This window comes from Neovison vison, chromosome 8 (genome assembly GCF_020171115.1).
Source record: "Neovison vison isolate M4711 chromosome 8, ASM_NN_V1, whole genome shotgun sequence".
NCBI classification, from domain to species: Eukaryota; Metazoa; Chordata; class Mammalia; order Carnivora; family Mustelidae; genus Neogale; species Neogale vison.
In genome coordinates, this window is record NC_058098.1 from 110,008,815 (window position 1) to 110,025,844 (window position 17,030).

The 17,030-nt window shown below is 34.9% G+C and overlaps 1 protein-coding gene across 4 annotated transcripts in view; it reads right to left on the bottom strand.

The window, feature by feature from the left end:
- EML4 (EMAP like 4) overlaps positions 1-17,030 on the bottom strand; it is a 156,308-nt gene that overhangs the window by 65,406 nt on the left and 73,872 nt on the right. Inside the window, exons 3-7 of one of the 4 annotated variants that reach the window (XM_044261675.1) lie at positions 8,168-8,297; positions 4,852-5,025; positions 2,815-2,943; positions 2,086-2,111; positions 1,861-1,893 (exon numbers count right to left, since the gene is read on the bottom strand). In XM_044261675.1, the coding sequence (XP_044117610.1) occupies positions 1,861-1,893; positions 2,086-2,111; positions 2,815-2,943; positions 4,852-5,025; positions 8,168-8,297 (492 nt within the window). The remainder of the gene's footprint in view (positions 1-1,860; positions 1,894-2,085; positions 2,112-2,814; positions 2,944-4,851; positions 5,026-8,167; positions 8,298-17,030) is intronic. The other 3 variants (XM_044261677.1, XM_044261676.1, XM_044261678.1) reach the window with 3 other exon arrangements.

Here is a 17,030-nt window from a genome sequence, read left to right on the forward strand (position 1 = left end):
AGCTTTTCATTCAATCCTTCTTCCTAGATATTGGCTAAACCCCTGCTTTAGTGATGCTTCTGTAGCAAAATCCTTCCCTCTAAAATACTTTGGTCTGCTTACCTAAATGAGTTTTAAAACTGTCACCAACACAAAACACGCACTATCTACTAATCTTAAGTTCCTCTTTCCTTCCAAAGAACATATCACAACACGAGAAAGTGGCAGGCAGCTGTACAAGGATCTTACAAAATTTGAGCTCTTTAGCAAAATATGTAATAATAATAGCACCATTTTACAGTTTTACAGTGTTCTCTATTTTTAAGTGCTTTTCTTAAAAAAAAATAAAAAGACTTTATTTATGGGGCACTTGGGTGGCTCAGTTGGTTAAGCATCTGCCTTTGGGCAGATCATGATCCCTGGGTTTTGCAACTGAGGTCCAAGTCAGGCTCTCTGCTCAGAGGGGAGCCTGCTTCTCCCTCTCCTTCTGCCCCTCCTCACGCCTATGCTCTCTCTCAAATAAATAAATAAAATCTTTAAAAAAATTTTTAATTTATTTATTTGAAAGAAAGTGAGCATGAGTGGAGGGGGAGGGGCAGAGGGAGAGAGAGAAGCAGTCTCCCCACTTAGCATAGAGCCCAAAGTGGGGCTCGATCCCAGGACCCGGGGATTATGACCTGAGCTGAAGGCAGACACTTAACTGACTGAGCCACCCAGGCACCTTAAAGTGCTTTCATATACATTATTTCATTCTTCAGCAGTCATGTGAACTAAGTTTTATATGTACTATTCTCAGATTAGAAAACGATCTCAGAGACACTGTCATTTTGCCTAGGTCCCAAGGCTATTATGCAGAAGAGACAGGACCAAATTCTAGACAGAGACTCTCTATCCACAGCTTTTTCCACTATTTATCGCTATCTCTATTTTTAAAAAATGTTTTGATATATAATAATTGTCTTTATAAATATAATTTCATTTTTCCCTTTCAACCATTAGGTAAGCTATATGCTTAAGTATAAAAAAGGGAGATGGTATGACATAACTATAGAAGAATGACAGCAAAAATCAACTTCATTTAAAATTCCTATGTAAAAACAAATGATCCAAAGAAGATTACAAATAAATATTTTTCTTATTAGAATTTAAAAAAGTAAAAATCCATAGCAATCAAGCTAATCTCTAACAAAAATTTTAACCATACTGTATCTAATAACCCAGAAAATAAAGATAACTATGACACATAGAAATTAGCTATAAAAAGCATGCACAGAAAGGACATGCTTTCATTTAGAACAGCATGCTTCAATTAAATTTGCAAGCAATCCAAGGAGAATGTAAAACTGATGAAATAGAACTTACCTACTTTGCAATTAAATTAAGTACACATTATATAAAGTCTGTTCTCCTTTTTTGGTCAGAACAAGCCAACAACAGCAAGTAGCCAGAAATTACAATTAATATAAAAGAAAAATTCAAGAGGAAATGGGTTTGCTAGACTCATTATATATTCAGTCTTAGTTTCAAGAAACGAGTGATTATTTGCAATGAAGTTGGCAAGACAGGAAATTAAGTTAAATTTTATCAATCTTTTAAATGGCTTTTCTCAGTGCAACTTTTATTGTTTTTTAAAAAGGGGGAAATTCTCTTTACTATTTTATACCTCTTCGTAATGACATATTTATCTCTACTGCTGACCATGAATCTTCAGAGCTCACAGAAATAAAATGGATTTTTAGGAAAATAGCTGGGTTCAGTGGTCCAAATTATCCTATTTCTTATATTAAGAGGAAGTCAGATAGTATAAATAATGAAAAGCCAAATAAGAGATCCAGTAAGAAATTAACTCAGAAGGCGACCAACTGTGTAGCTTATTCTTACCTTGGTTGTTTTTTTCACGGGTTGACATTTTTGCTGGTTGAGACAAAAATGACACATCTTATAATAAAAACTGGGCATTTTCTTAAATGACTGTAATAAATGAACTTCTCTTTGATTATTATGAGCTAATAAAGTACAGTGAATAAAACAAGACAATATGCTTAAAAATTAGCAAAAATTTAACTGGTATAGAAAAAGATTTTTTTTAAAGGATTTTTAATTTACCTTGGTTGATGATGACATCTTTATGCCTACAGAAAAAATTCAAAGATATTTATGTTATAATTTTATTTTGCTTATCATTAAGAATCACCTCAAGAAATTGTAAACGCTTCAATGTCTAGGCCACACCCAAGATAAATCTTTAGAAGTGAAATTCGAACATGGATATTTTCAAAAGTTTGTCACTGGTCTCAACTATTAATATATATATCTTTTTAAAAAGATTTTATTTATAGAGAAAGCGACAGAGCTTTCTGTCGCTGAGTGGGGAGGAAGGGCAGAGGGAGAGGGAGAAACACACTCCCAATTGAGTAGGGAGCCCGATGCAGGGCTTGATCTTGGAGACCTGGGATCATGACCTGAGCCGAAGGCAGACGCTTAACTGACAGCCACCCAGGCGCCCTCTAACATATACTGTTTTAGAAAACAATGAATATTCCATAAGATCACCTGAACAGTGAAAGCAGAGACAGAACTTACAAAAAAATCACTGAAATCTTAGGGGATTATAGAGATCTATTATTTGAGTGGGGAACATTAACAGGAAGATAGCTTTCTTTTCTTTTTTTTTGGACACTTAAAAGAAAAAACAGACTTAGAACAAAAAAAAGGATAAATTATAATACAGGTTTTTAAAAAAATGATCCAAAGCGGGCATATAATTATCCATGCAAGCATGACAGTCACAGAATTATTAATTTTCAGATATAACTAAGAAAGAATAATACCTACTTGTCTGTATTTTTTATAACTTTTGATATTAATTTTGATGTTGAAACTGCTCTCAATAATTTATTACGACTCTCATCTGAATTTTCCCATGAATTATGTGACTTTTCAGCTGTCGGTGGTCGTTTTATGCTGGAAGAAACATATTAATTTCTTAAAGAAAAATTCTATGGGTAGCAATGACATGTAATTGACAGCTTAAGTAGAACATAAAAGCAGCAAAACATTTCCTTAAAGCTAATCCAGAAAAGAGAAGGAAGGATTAGTTGAAAGGTTCTGTCTGGATGAGTGAAGGAGTTAAGGCAATGAGCAAATCTGTTAATAATGTTCACTATTATTCAGAAGATTCACTAGAAGAAATATTATTTGATTAAAAAATAAATCTGTACTTTTTGTTGATAGAAAAAAAACACATATGCTTAAATCCTAGAGTAAAATACTTCTCATAATTTGTGAAACTGTGAGATTGTGAATAAACCTGTACTTTTTTAGAGTTATTACAAAGCTGCTATTTTCATCTTTTATATTCTTGTGTAATTAGATTATATATGGTACAAATGACACTAAGTAAAATGTGGGATTAAAGGTAAAACTCTTGTGACATCCTTTAAAGATAATTTCTACCCATGATCAGAAACAAACATGACTTAACACAAGAGTGTTGTATTATCAACAATGATTCCATATATGTATAAATGAAATTACTGATTTATAAATCATTTTTCAGCTGCATTGCTAACTATCCTACCACTCATCCAGTCTCCAACACTTCTTGCAATAGTATATCCAAAGAGCAATTTAGAATGGCAAGCGCATTTCCAGGAGACCTTAAGAAGCTGAAAAAAAAAGATCTGGGACAATGAAGATACCAAGTCAAATCAGAATCTTAAAAAAGAGATTGATTATAAAAAAGCCACCTTTAACCACACACAATCCAAAGTTACATAACATTAATAAATTATATCCAAGAAAAACTCAACATGAGACCAGGCAAAAAAAATTACAAACCATTTAGACAGCGTAAGAATCTGCGTGAGACACACAGACAAATCATTTTTTAGAAGTTAAACATGCATCAATCAAATGGAGAATGTTTGTTTTCCCAAATTTCTATTAGGGATTTGAGGCAGAACATTAAATTGAGCAAATAAAAATATATTATAAATCTTTGAGGAATGGCTGTCATTTTACTAAAATCCTAGTTAGTTCTGGGAATGGTTTAAACTTTCCTGAGATTTCCAAGCAGAAGTATGATGAATAAAATAGATCTATACCTAACCATAAAGCCTGAATCAGCATTTCTATAGCAGGCATGCTATAAATGAAATGAAAATTTCATTTTCAGTTGGTCTAAATATCTGATTACAAGAGAGGTGTAGCACTGAACTCCCAGCATGCAGGTTTAGATCCCTAATTTAGGTTCACACACAATGTTAGAATGTTTCTCCCTTCTCCCCCTCTCATAGCTTTAAAATATTAATTATTACAGACACAGAGAGAAGCCCTCAAGCAAGCCTTTAGCATAGAAAAGACCAGTGAAATGGATTTCTCTACTCAAGCAAGAACTTATCCTCCCAAAACCCAAAACTGAAACTGTGATGCAGTCACAAGGAAGAGCCATTTGTGAAGGGCCCTTAAAAGTTCAAGGTTGTAATGATGCCAAAATATGATGAGGATAATTACAAATGGCAATTTTCTGTCCATGGTTATAAATTTATGCATAGCTTAGATAAATTTTGGTAATTTTATTATAAAAATGTTGTTTGGTATTAAAGTAGGTTATTAATAACAGTCTTCCATTCACCAAACTGTTTGTAACTGAGATTTTCTTTTTTCCAGTTTTAACTGAGAAATTTTGACCTTAAATCTTTCTTTTCCAAAGTGCTAAAATACAGATTTTAGCAACAAAGAAGTGGTGGTGAAGGGGAAGCCATGAGGCTTTTCTCTTGGAATCCATGGATAGAATAGCTTTTCTCAAGTCACAGAATTTAGGTATCATTACAACCATTCCCTAGCTCTGTACTCAGGGACAGTTAAAACCTTTTGGTGGGAGCAGAATTCTTGCTTTCTTGAGTTTGTCTGTGTATTTGGAGAGGCTGTGAACAGGGCTGGGGAGAAGGTGATGCTCGAATTTGTGGACTTTGATCATTAGAATGAGATTCCTCTTTTTTTTCTCTCTGTCCTTGTGGTTTTTCTTTCTTTTTTTCTGTACCACTGTAAAATAAAGTATAACATGGAACAACACATATTTAAACAAAAAAAAAGATATTTCAAATGATGGAATTCAAAATACTAAATCAAACAACTAATACAATTTACAGTGTTTTCATTTAATGATGAAAATATTTCTTTGAAAATTCTGGAAGCTATTAAAATCTTCAGTAAAGAATTTATAAGAATTTTAAGGCAATATACCCTATGAAGATTGTTTTGGGACCAAAATGGCCCAATGCATTTTGCCATCTTGGCGTATTTTGGGGAACAACAGCAGCTCTCTTAACTGACTTCAACTTACCCAAATCAGAGCATCAGTGACACTTTCCATTACCTCTGTAAAACATACTGTATATATATCAAGACATAGAAAACCCTATGTTTAGTAGATTATTCTGGTTCCCATTTCTTCTGTGTATTTCTCCTCCTGCCAGTTGAGTTTTAAATTTACCAGGAATTGTAGGTATCCTCCCACCAATCCAGAACCTGTTTATGCCAGTTGCACTGATTATTTTAATTACGTAAATTAATTAAGTACCAAAAAAACTTACAAAATACGTGCAGAAAAGAGAACTTTTAATTTCCATGAAAACTAAGTTGAATGCTCTGGGAGACTCCATAAAATAGAATTACTAAAAAAAAAAAATGCCATTAAATTTTATGTAGGTGAGACAATTAAGCAAAGTTAAGGAAAAAGAGAAAGAAATGGGTTCTAAAAACTCTTGTTCTGCCAGAGTTTTAAATTTAATTGTCTTAAAATTGAAAGTAATCAAAAAAATAATTGATGGCTGTACTTTATGCAAGATAGTCAACAAGGAATCTAACCAGACACACAATCAGAAAGAGGGTGGGAATCTCGGCCTTTCATTAAAAAATTGACAAATCTATGTGAATATATTTGGAGTTAAATATTTAAGATATTTACATATAAATTCTTGTGATTCTGCACTTCTGACTTAATTTATGAAGCATTTGCCATTCCTAATTACTGGATAAGAGTCCTTATACTGCACATTTTTGACAATATTATAAACCAGATGGAATCAAGATTTGAATTCCATGCTTGAAAAGGCAGAAAACTATCAACAGTCTACAGTTCTTAATCAAAGGACATTTTATAATTTGACTATAAGGTGCATAATCTACAAGGAAGTATGTTTAAGAACATTTTAAACAAATATACATAGTAAATACAATTTATCACACAGTAAAAGTTAAAAATACTAAAATATAATTTTTAAATTAAGAGAGAAGCTGCACACATATATATGGGGGGAGAGGGGCAGAAGGAGAGAAGCTCAAGCAGATTCCCCGCTGAGCTCAGGAGAGCCCCCAACAAGGGGCTCCATCCCTTGTCCCATAAGATCATGACCTGAGTTGAAACCAAGTCAGATGCTTAACCTACTGAGTCACCAGGCATCCCTAAAAAATAATTTTTAAAATGACATTTAGTCTGATTCAGTTCTGATACCTTGACTTCAGACTAGGCCCCAACTGCCTATTTATTATTCAGTTTTTAAAAGTATGTGCTGAGAAATGTAGTTCTACCTCAAAAATATCAAACTAACTTTGAAATTTTTTTTTAAAGATTTTATTTATTTATTTGACAGACAGAAATCACAAGCAGGCAGAGAGACAGGAAGAGAGAGAGGGGGGAAAGCAGGCTCCCTGCCAAGCAGAGAGTCTGATGCGGGGTTCGATCCCAGGACCCTGAGATCATGACCTGAGCTGAAGGCATAGGCTTAACTCACTGAGCCACCCCGGTGCCCCTAACTTTGAAATTTAAAACGGAGTTAGAAATTCTTTCTTGTTGGTCTTCAAACTATCCTGAATGCACAGGCCACCAGTCTTACGTGGACCTGGTACAACCTAAGAGATTTTCCTCCTAGGGGTTTAAAAGCAAAGTACAGAGCCTTTGCATCATAAAGTAAAAAGTCAGCTGGTCTTAAGAGTACTGAGTTACTACTGTGCTTAACACTGATAACTGTAGAGGACTACAGTTACATAAGAAAATGGGCTGAACACAAAGTATTATTAAAAACAAGGAGTTTATTAAAAAACTTTCACAATGCATTTATTTTCTTATAATTTGTCCTTTTCTCCAAAAAGGGAAGCATATGCAATACATTTTGGCATGCTTTGGACAAGGCCTTTAAAAGGCCTAAGGATGAGGGCGCCTGGCTAGTTCAGTCGTGGTGAGCATGTTATTCTTGGTCTCAGGGTTGTAAGTTTGAGCCCCACAGTGGGGGCAGAAATCTCTTAAAAAGAAAAGATGTTAAAAATAATAATAAAGAAAAAATAAAATAAAATGCCTAAGGATCTTGTCGTTCCCTTACCATTCCTGTGGCCAAATGTTTGGTTAACAACTATAAAACCACACTGATGAATAATTTAGTCACTGACATTAATTAAGGCAACCACTTTCTATCAGTACATTTTAAATATTATTCCATTACTTAAGGTATTTCCTCAGTTACTCTTTGAAGAAAACAGTTTTAAGATTATGTAGTTGATCTTTTATGCTCTCTCCAAATTCTATATGGGATAATTTGCTAGGAATTACACAAAAGTGGAAAAATTCTGTAAGCAATTTTACTGAAACAACAGATTAATTTATTGACGAAAAGAACATATAGAATGTAAATCTGTAGTTTACTGAAATTTTTTCCTGCAGTATTACTACTGCCTGCCTACCTACCATCCCCTGACACAAACACACAGTATTATAATATTTTGAATTACACCGTAATTTTATAGTCATGGTTAAGGAATAAAAGTTATATACCAAAGATTCTATTTCTCTTTTAAAAATTGCTGTATCACAAATGCACTGCTTGCTACAGAAAATTTGCTTATATAATTACAGTGATTCATATCTCATCAACAAATGTTTATCAAAACAAACAAAACCAGGAACAAAAATACATTTAGTAAGAATGCAAAGCTTCTTCACACAACTTGATAAATACAGGAATGTAAACCGAGTATAGGCTGGGTATCTACATTCATAGTTAAAGAACTCAAAGGACATGCTCACTTTAATTCCATACAGCTCTATTTCATTTGTTTTCCAAAGTAGAATGAATTATCACTTTCAGACAATTTTATGTTAGCTTTTCTTTCCCTTATTATAAATGGATACCTTTTAGCAGCAGATGAAAGAGTCTCCTTTCTTGCAATTCCAACAGAGCTGGTGTGGCTTGGCTTTCTGTTTGCACCACTCCCGTTGGTTATACAGGACATAGAAATAGCTTCTCGAAGGCCTGGAGGGCCTAAAAGTGGTTAAGAAAAAAATTTTACATCAAACTTTAAAATACTCCTCAAAAATTGGAAGTTTAAAAAATTAAGTCCATTAGTCTTAGAACTAAGTAAGCAAAGTGCTCCCTCTGGTATGCAGCATACGATATTAATGTCTCTAAACTTAATCTTATCAAAACAGACCTAGAAAAAGGCCATGCTAAATTACCACACTGCAACTAGACTTACTTTCTAGTGAAATGGTTTGCCCTCTACACACAGCAGCTTTAAAACACATGATGCAAAGTAAATCACAAATTTCTACATCACTGATTTTCAGAAATTTTAGCTCTACTGAAATCAAATTATATAGAAATTCTAGAACCATTGGGGCGCCTGGGTAGCTCAGTGGGTTAAGCCTCTGCCTTCGGCTCAGCTCATGATCTCAGGGTCCTGGAATCGAGCCCCGCATCGGGCGCTTTGTGCAGTGGGGAGCCTGCTTTCCCCTCTCTCTCTGTCTGCCTCTCTGCCTACCTGCAATCTCTCTCTGTGTCAAATAAACAAAATCTTTAAAAAAAAAAAAAAAAGAAAGAAAGAAAGAAATTCTAGAACCATAAATGTTAAATCTGACAGTTATTTCACTTAAATAAAGCATACATGAATAGAGCAACCTCTGCTTTCTTAATTTACATTGTAGAAGGACTGGAATAAATATGTGACAGGTATGCTGGTGTGGTTAGGAAAATTCAAAGTTACAAGATAAAACAGCCTTTATCTACTAAAGGCAAATTCATTTAAAAATTTGAGAACAGAGAACAGTTTTGAACTTCTAGACCGTTTTCTCACATACACACAAAATCTAATTTGGCTAATCTCACCTTTGTTTGTTTCTTATCATAAAAGCACATAGAGTAAAAACGTTTTCCGTATGAAGCCTAAAGTATTTGGCACCCTAGACTGTACCATATATGATGGTGTAACACTGCATTTTTGACAAGAACAAGCTGCTGGGAGCCAACCTGTATTACAATCATCTATAATGTTTCCTTAATATAGAGATTCCTAGACCTAACCTCTAACCAAGTAATTCAGAAGAAAGGAAGATGGAGATATCTATTGTATTTACTTTTTGAAATTTCCCAGGAAAATCTTTATTTATAAGAATGTACAATAACCTCCAAATTATGCTAATACCACCGGTCATCAGATTTACTGCTAGTCTGCCAAACAAGTGACTCCTTGTTATACTGACAGCTTTTTTTTTTATTGTGGTAAAATGCTTATAACAAAGCTGACCATTTTAAGCATTTAAAAAGGTACACAGTTCAGTGGCATTTAGTATAGTCACAATGTTGTGAAGCCATATTGGATTGCAGAACATTCTGATTACCCCAGACACCCTCTACTCAATGAACAGTCACTCCCCATTCTCTCCTTCTTCCCCTCAGCCCACGTCAACCATTAATTTACATTTCCTCTATATATCTGCCTATTTTGAATACTTCATACACATGGAATCATAAAATATGTGCTCTTTTGTGTCTGGCTTATTTTACTTGGCACAATGTTTTCGAGGTTCATCCATATGGCAGCATGTGTATGAGTACTTTATTACTTTTTATGGCTGAGTAATATTCCACTGTATGAATATACCACATCTTGTTTATCTATTAAGGGACACCTGGATTGTTTCAATCTTTAGGCTTATGTGAATTGTGCTACCATAAACATTTGCTTACAAGTTTTCATTCAAATATCTGTTTTCAATTCTACTGGGTATAGAACTAAGGAGTAGAACCACTGGGTCACATGGTTATTTTATGTATTACTTAATGAGGAACCATTAACACAGCAGCTGTTCCATTTATAATCCCACCAGCAATGTCTAACAGATTCTTATTTCACCACATTCTTACCAACACTTGCTATTTTCATTTTATAAAAACAGGTATTTATCTTGGGAGGGGAAGCAGAGGGAAAAGGAGAGGGAGAGAATCTCAAGTACATGCCCCACTGAATGTGGAGCCTCCAATGGGGCTCTATCTTACCACCCTGAGATCATGACTTGAGTCAAAATCAAGAGTCAGATACTTACTTGACTGAGCCATCCAGGTCACCTGCATTTTTTAAAAATTATAGCTAAACTTAATATAATAAATTGCTCAGTTAATGTTAAGTGCCATTTCACTGTAGTTTTGATTTGCATTTCCCTAATGAGAATCTCACTGAGTTTGTTGGCTATTTGTATAATTCTTTAGAGAATTATCAAGTCCTTTGCTCATTTTTCAATAAGACAATGTGATAGAAGTTGTTCACAATGCTCTCTTACAATCCTTTCATTTCTGAAAGGTCCCCACATTCATTTCTGATTTTAGTATTTAAACCTTCTTTTTCATTCGACCTAAAAGCTTGTCATGTTTGTTCATCTTTTAAAAAACCAACATTTGGTTACACTGGCTCTATTGTTTTTCTGTTTTCTACTTCATTTATCTCTAATCTTTATTTTTCTTTCCCTCTGCTAGCATGGCTTTGGGTTTAGTACTTTTCTTTTTCTATTTCTTTAAAGTCAGGTTTCTGATTTGAGACCTGTTTCAGCATAGGCATTTACAGCTACAGATTTTCCTCTGAGCACTGCTTTTGCTCTATCAACAGCTGGTTGTGAAATACAATTTTTTTTTAACTTTTTGTTACACACCCAAAAAACCCCATTAACCACTATGTAAAGACAAACAAACAAACAAATAGTCTGCAATCCACTTTCTATGCTCTTTCAATGTCCCAAACCTCATTTCAAAAAGGAGATCAATCACACCCATTGGGTATGGTACCACAGCTGTAGGCCCATTACATTATTGCTATTACATCAAAACCAAAAACCCCAAAAATGCAAATGTTAAAAAGGATGTGAAGAAACTGGAACCCTTGTGTATTTCTGGTAGGAATGCACCTCAACCTTCTGCAATCTGGCTATCATCTAACCATTTCATAGACATTTTTCTTGCCAAAATGGTGAACTTAGCTCTTTGTCACTAAATTCAATGGCTACTTTCCAGTACTAATCTTGCTCAATGTTCCTTCAGCATCAAATACTACTGATCACTCAGTCAAGGACAATGTCCTTAGTTTCTAGGATACTGCCTTTGCCTGAATTTCTCCTTAGCTCTCTGACCATTTTTTCTCACTCTCACTTGCTGTATCTTCTTCTCCTGCTTAGATCTCCCTCCGACTCCCAGATTTATTTATTTGAAAGAAAGAAAAAGAGTGAGAGTACTCAAACCGGGAGGGACGGAGGGAGAGAGAATATCCAAGCTGACTCCCTGATGAAACAAAGTGTTTTACAAAAGAGTAAAAGGCAGTTACTGGCATCAAGGCATTCAAAATCTTGCAAGAGAATCATACTGGCAATGTAAATATGTGGTAAACAGAATATCACAGAAGTACTAAGACACATAACTCTGTAAAGATGATTAAGAAAAAAAAAAAAAAAAAAAGAACACAGAGCTCAAGAAAGATTCCCTAAAAGAAATGCACAACAAACTGTCAAGCCAGGTAAAACATAAGTGATAAGATACCTGGATCTTATTCTAGTATGTGTAAAGAAACAGAAAGAATGTAATAGCTAAGTGGGGTGTGTATGTGCATGGAAGGGAGGAGGCAGACAAAAAGCTCTTTGTATGGTGAGAATGTAGAACAAGAGGGAGCAGAGTTCAGATGGCACAGGTAAGCAGCAGTCAGATCATGGAGACTATCTAAAGAGAATAGAGACCACTAAAAGGTTTTGAGCTCAAAAAAGGAGTTAGTTCAATTTACATTTTAGAGAAAACCCTCTAGTGGCTATGTGAAGAGCAGATTTCAGGGCAGTGGTCCAAGCATAAGATGATGGGAACCTGAAATAAGAGCCTGGTAGTATGAATGCAGAGGAGGAATCAGTTTTAAGAAATGTTAAGACTTTAAAGAATAAGGAATTCTGTTTGGGGACATTTTACATCTACGAATTCTGAAGGATATACACACAAGCAGAGAAATCTAGTAAGTAGATAGACAATTCTGAAGTGCTGAAGTCCAGATCTGGGAACAATTTGGAAAATGGCACTAACAAGTAGTGGCTGTGAAAAATCATGAAGGTAGGTGAGTGCTGATGTAATCTCTTGGCAAGAAACTTTCAAACCCAGTTTAAGTATTTTATTCTAGGTGCTCCCAAAGCACCCTAAATCTACCTTTTTAATACCAACTATTTATAATTTTGTAATACTGACCTGTCTTCTCAGTTTACCTGAGGTCCTTTGGGGGCAAGGTAGTGTTTTTTATTTCTTTGATCTCCAGCACATAAAACAGTGTTGTGTACAGTGAAAAGATGAAGGAAACAGACACTGACATACAGTATATGGTACAGTGTAATATTAATAACCAAATGGTTGCTACATGCTAGGCACTGTCGTAGGTACTTTACAAGTAGTATATCCTTTGATTTTAAGCATAATCCTAGCAGGGATTTACTATTATCATCCCAATTTTACTGCTGAAGAAATTAGAGAGATTATTAATATATTCAGGGTTCTATTATAGTAGGCAGTGAAATGAAAATTTGAGTCCAGGCAGAGGGAATAGTAAGTAGAAAGAATTCTGCCTAATGTAGAGTGACATTTCAAGCTGTGCCAGGATAACAGATAGGAATTTACCAGGGAGAGTATGGGGAAAGGACATTCTAAGTAGATAATAGTACTAAATCATCAAGGTCCCAGATTTCAGTAAAAATAGCAAGAAAAGGCCAAAAGAAGATTTTCATGATCTCTTTCAATCCTATAGTTTGATTTGAGTAGCTCTTGGTACTGGGACCCCTTAGTATTTGGATGAAAGAGTGAAAGATCTCCCAAGGTAGAGGCAATGCCTTAAGTAAAGCAGAGGCAAAAAACAAAAAGAAACTGTGAGTGAATGCTTGTTTTTCAACTGAGAGGTCCAAAGTGTATTCTTTGAAAATCAGGACCCAGAAGAATGGAACATAAAAATGATTACTGCAGTTAAACACAAATCCATGACTGGAATGCACTGTTAGCTACACACACACAAACACACACACACACACAAACACCCTCTCTTCCAGGGCTTGGGTATTGTAAAATCTGAGCATCTCAAAGATTAGTCTACAAGACTGGAAGCAACAGTAACCTCTAGTAACCAAAGGCACAAACGTAAAAGTAGTTCTAATTCTGAGCAACAACCCAGAAACTTAGGCTAAAAGTCTATAAACCAGGAAGGTATTAATTTGGTTTTAATCACAGTACAAACCATCATAATGCCAGTAAAAAGGTAAAAATAATTTTTATGACATGAGGATACTAATCATATGGTTTATATTCCTGATGACAGACCCAAGCATATGACCTTTCTGGTAACTTAGCCTGACAATTCCTAAATACTTCTGAACTTCACTATGCTCTCGACTCACACAGAAAAGTTATCACTAGAAACTACTATATATTCAAAATCTCAATCTAAGGGCACCCGGTGGGTCAGTTGGTTAAGTATCTGACTCTTAGTTTTGGCTCAGGTCATGATTTCAGGGTTATGAGACTAAGCCCCAGATTGGGCTCCATGCTCAGCATGGAGTCTGCTTGGAATTCTTTCCTGCTCCTCTCCCTCCACCTCTGCTCCCCTCCCTGCAAATAAATAAATAAAATCTTCAAAATCTCAAAATCTCAGATCCTGGCTACCCTCATCCATAACACCCTCTTGTTCTTACATCTATCCCAGTAACTCTCTCTAAAGCGTGTTGTTTGTTTTTTTTTAAACCACCATTTCCTGCTTCTAAAACTTTCTTCTTCTTTTTAAAATTTTACTTGAGAGGGAAAGCACAAGCAGAGAAGGGGAAGAGGCAGAGGGAGAAGCAAACTCCCTGCTGAACAGAGCCAGACATGGGGCTTGATCCCAGGACTCTGGGATCATGACCTTAGCGGAAGGCATACGCTTAACCATCTGAGCTACCCAGGCACCCCTAAAACTTCCTTCTTCCCACATTCAATTTAACAAGTACTTACTGAGTTATCCCAAGAATTAGTAAGAAACTATGTTAAGAAACTTACTTACTATAGTAAAAAACTTACTATAGTAAGAAACCATGTTAGTAAGAAACTGTTCTGCCTTCAAAGAGTGTACAATCTAGCAGAAACATCAAATATACATACCAAAACAGACACACAAAAAACTTTTAAATAATTCCAAGAAGAGACAATAAATGGAAATATTTTCAGGAACTAGTTTGAGCTTTATAAATAATGGGAAAATTTTTGATCAGGAGAAGGGTAAAGGTGGTCCATGGAGGAAGAACTCTAGCTGATATTCAAAATCTTTTATTTATCTCAGATTCTCCTATCACATGCCCATAGCTCCAACTGCAGACCTCTTCCACTCTCCTCATACTCAAGCTCCTTCCCTTTTGTCTCACAGGAAGGTGCACTTTAGTCCTTTTAATTCCTAATGACCACTAATTTTTTTTTAAAAGTATGTTTTGAGCTGAGGACTCCTGGGTGGCTCAGTCGGTTAAGTGTCTGACTCTTGATCTCAGCTCAGGTCTTGAGCTCAGGGTTAGGAGTCTGAGCCCAGGATGGAACATCTCAGAAGTCTGATCTGTTGTCAAATGATAAAACACTCTCCCATTTCCCTCTACAATCACCAGTCATTTTAGCCCAAGGGCCTATAAGGGAAATTCACACCTTCCAACCTGATCAGTGTAATTTATTCATCAACAGCATTTATAGCAAAATTATGACAATCCTGTCTTCTCCCAAATGTTATTTGAAGTAAGAGGCAATGATACAAACTAGTGCCTATCTGCTATCCCAGATTCTATATAATTAGGATTGTTTTCTTTTAGAAAACTGACACCCTCTCATTTCAATTTTTCCTCAGGGTTCTCTCATTTCTCAAGTGGCATTTGCAATGCTTGATACTTTTGGCTTACCAACAGTTTCCTGGTTTAAGATGACTGATTCCCACCTTCAGATAAATTTGATTCCTTTGCTTGTATACCATTGTGTACTAACAGCTTGTCTTCACATAATGTCACTGTATTCTCAAATTACATTCATTTGGTCACCCCAAGAGGTCTTAATGGGTTTCCCAGGCACCAGCTGTGACATAATTTGTCTTCCTGGCAGTTAATACTGCCTAAGTGTTCCCTGGGCCTTCCCGTTTGTTCCAAAATACAGGTAATATTTTTTTTCTTTTGGCAGACACTCAGTGGCAACTGCTGCATATATTATGAACACATGCCGTCAAAAGGAAAAAATTCTCCACAGAAAAGAAGGTACATGAGAAAATTAAATGACTGGCTACCTAAAAACTGTTAGGAAAACTTTCTACCTCAGATAAGCATCTAGCATAACATACTCAAGAAAAAATAGGGCTTAGCTTTAATACTGCTGGCACATGGGAGAGGATAAACTAAAAGAAGAGAACTAAAAATACTGAAATGACTAGTTAGGTGTATTTCTGATTTTGGCATTTACTGAATGGCAATACTACTATGAAGTAACACAGCAGAATGTCATTAAGCCATAAGCATACAAACTATTAACATTTAGTTTTAGTCACATCTAAAGTGAAATCATGCCCTCTGTCCATATCACTACCATCTGCAAAACTAGTTGACTTCATCAATAAGGAAGTTGACCTGTGCTTTTAACCACAGCTTTGCAAAAAGGTTCCACACTTAAAATTATCCATGGGGGTTTAGCCTTACTCCTAAAGAAAAATCCTCTAGAAAATGTAGCTATCTTAAGAAGATGCTAGTGATTATTGTCCTGTCAGTATTTTACATGAAAGTGAGTATGATAAATTCTAATTTCACAGAGGACTAAAAAACCTCACATAAAATTTTCCACAGTATTGGAAATTACCTTTTCAATAAAGAAAAAAATACAAAATACCCACAAAATAATTTCTTTTTAAAAAAAAGTATTTTATTTTAAAATGTTTATTCCAAATGTTTGTATCATTAATATATTAATCCTGTTTAATATCAAAACTGACAGTTGACCGGGGCACCTTGGTGGGTCACTTAGTTAACCCTCTGACTCTTGATCAGGCTATGATGCCAGGGTTGTGGTTTCAAGCCCCATGTCAGCCTCTATGCTCGGCAGAGTCCGAGCTTCTCCCTCTCCCTATGCTCCTCACTCTGCTCTCTAAAATAAAAAAAATAAAAACAAACAAACCAAAAAACTTGACAGCTGATCTATTAGGTTATATACAAACATCAAATAATGAAGAATCACCTAATAATTTTTCCAATTATTTCTACTGTGTACTATATTTAAACTCCAAAATAAAACTATTTAGAATTTCTAATAGTAAATTAGAAAAATTTAAATATATTTATTATATTTAAATAAATATATTTAAAATGTATATAAATTTAAATATATATTAAATATATATATATTAAATAAATGTATTTCTCTTGATCTCTAAATATCAATCTCAGAAAATATAACTGGTCAGGCAAATTTCTCCACTAAAGAGAACTAGAGCTATTAATTCTTCACAATGAATTATGCTCATCTCTAAAATAATATTTCCCCAAATTATTATATCATCAACTTTCCCATTAATCTATTATATGGATAGCGTTTCAAAGTCTGTGCCTAAAGTAATGAAGTAACTTAAAGAATAATCGCTAATGGACACCATTTCAGAATATAACCATATTGCCACATTCTAAGAACAGCTGTCATAGTAAACTTATGAAGCAGAATCAATGGAAAGAAGCTCTG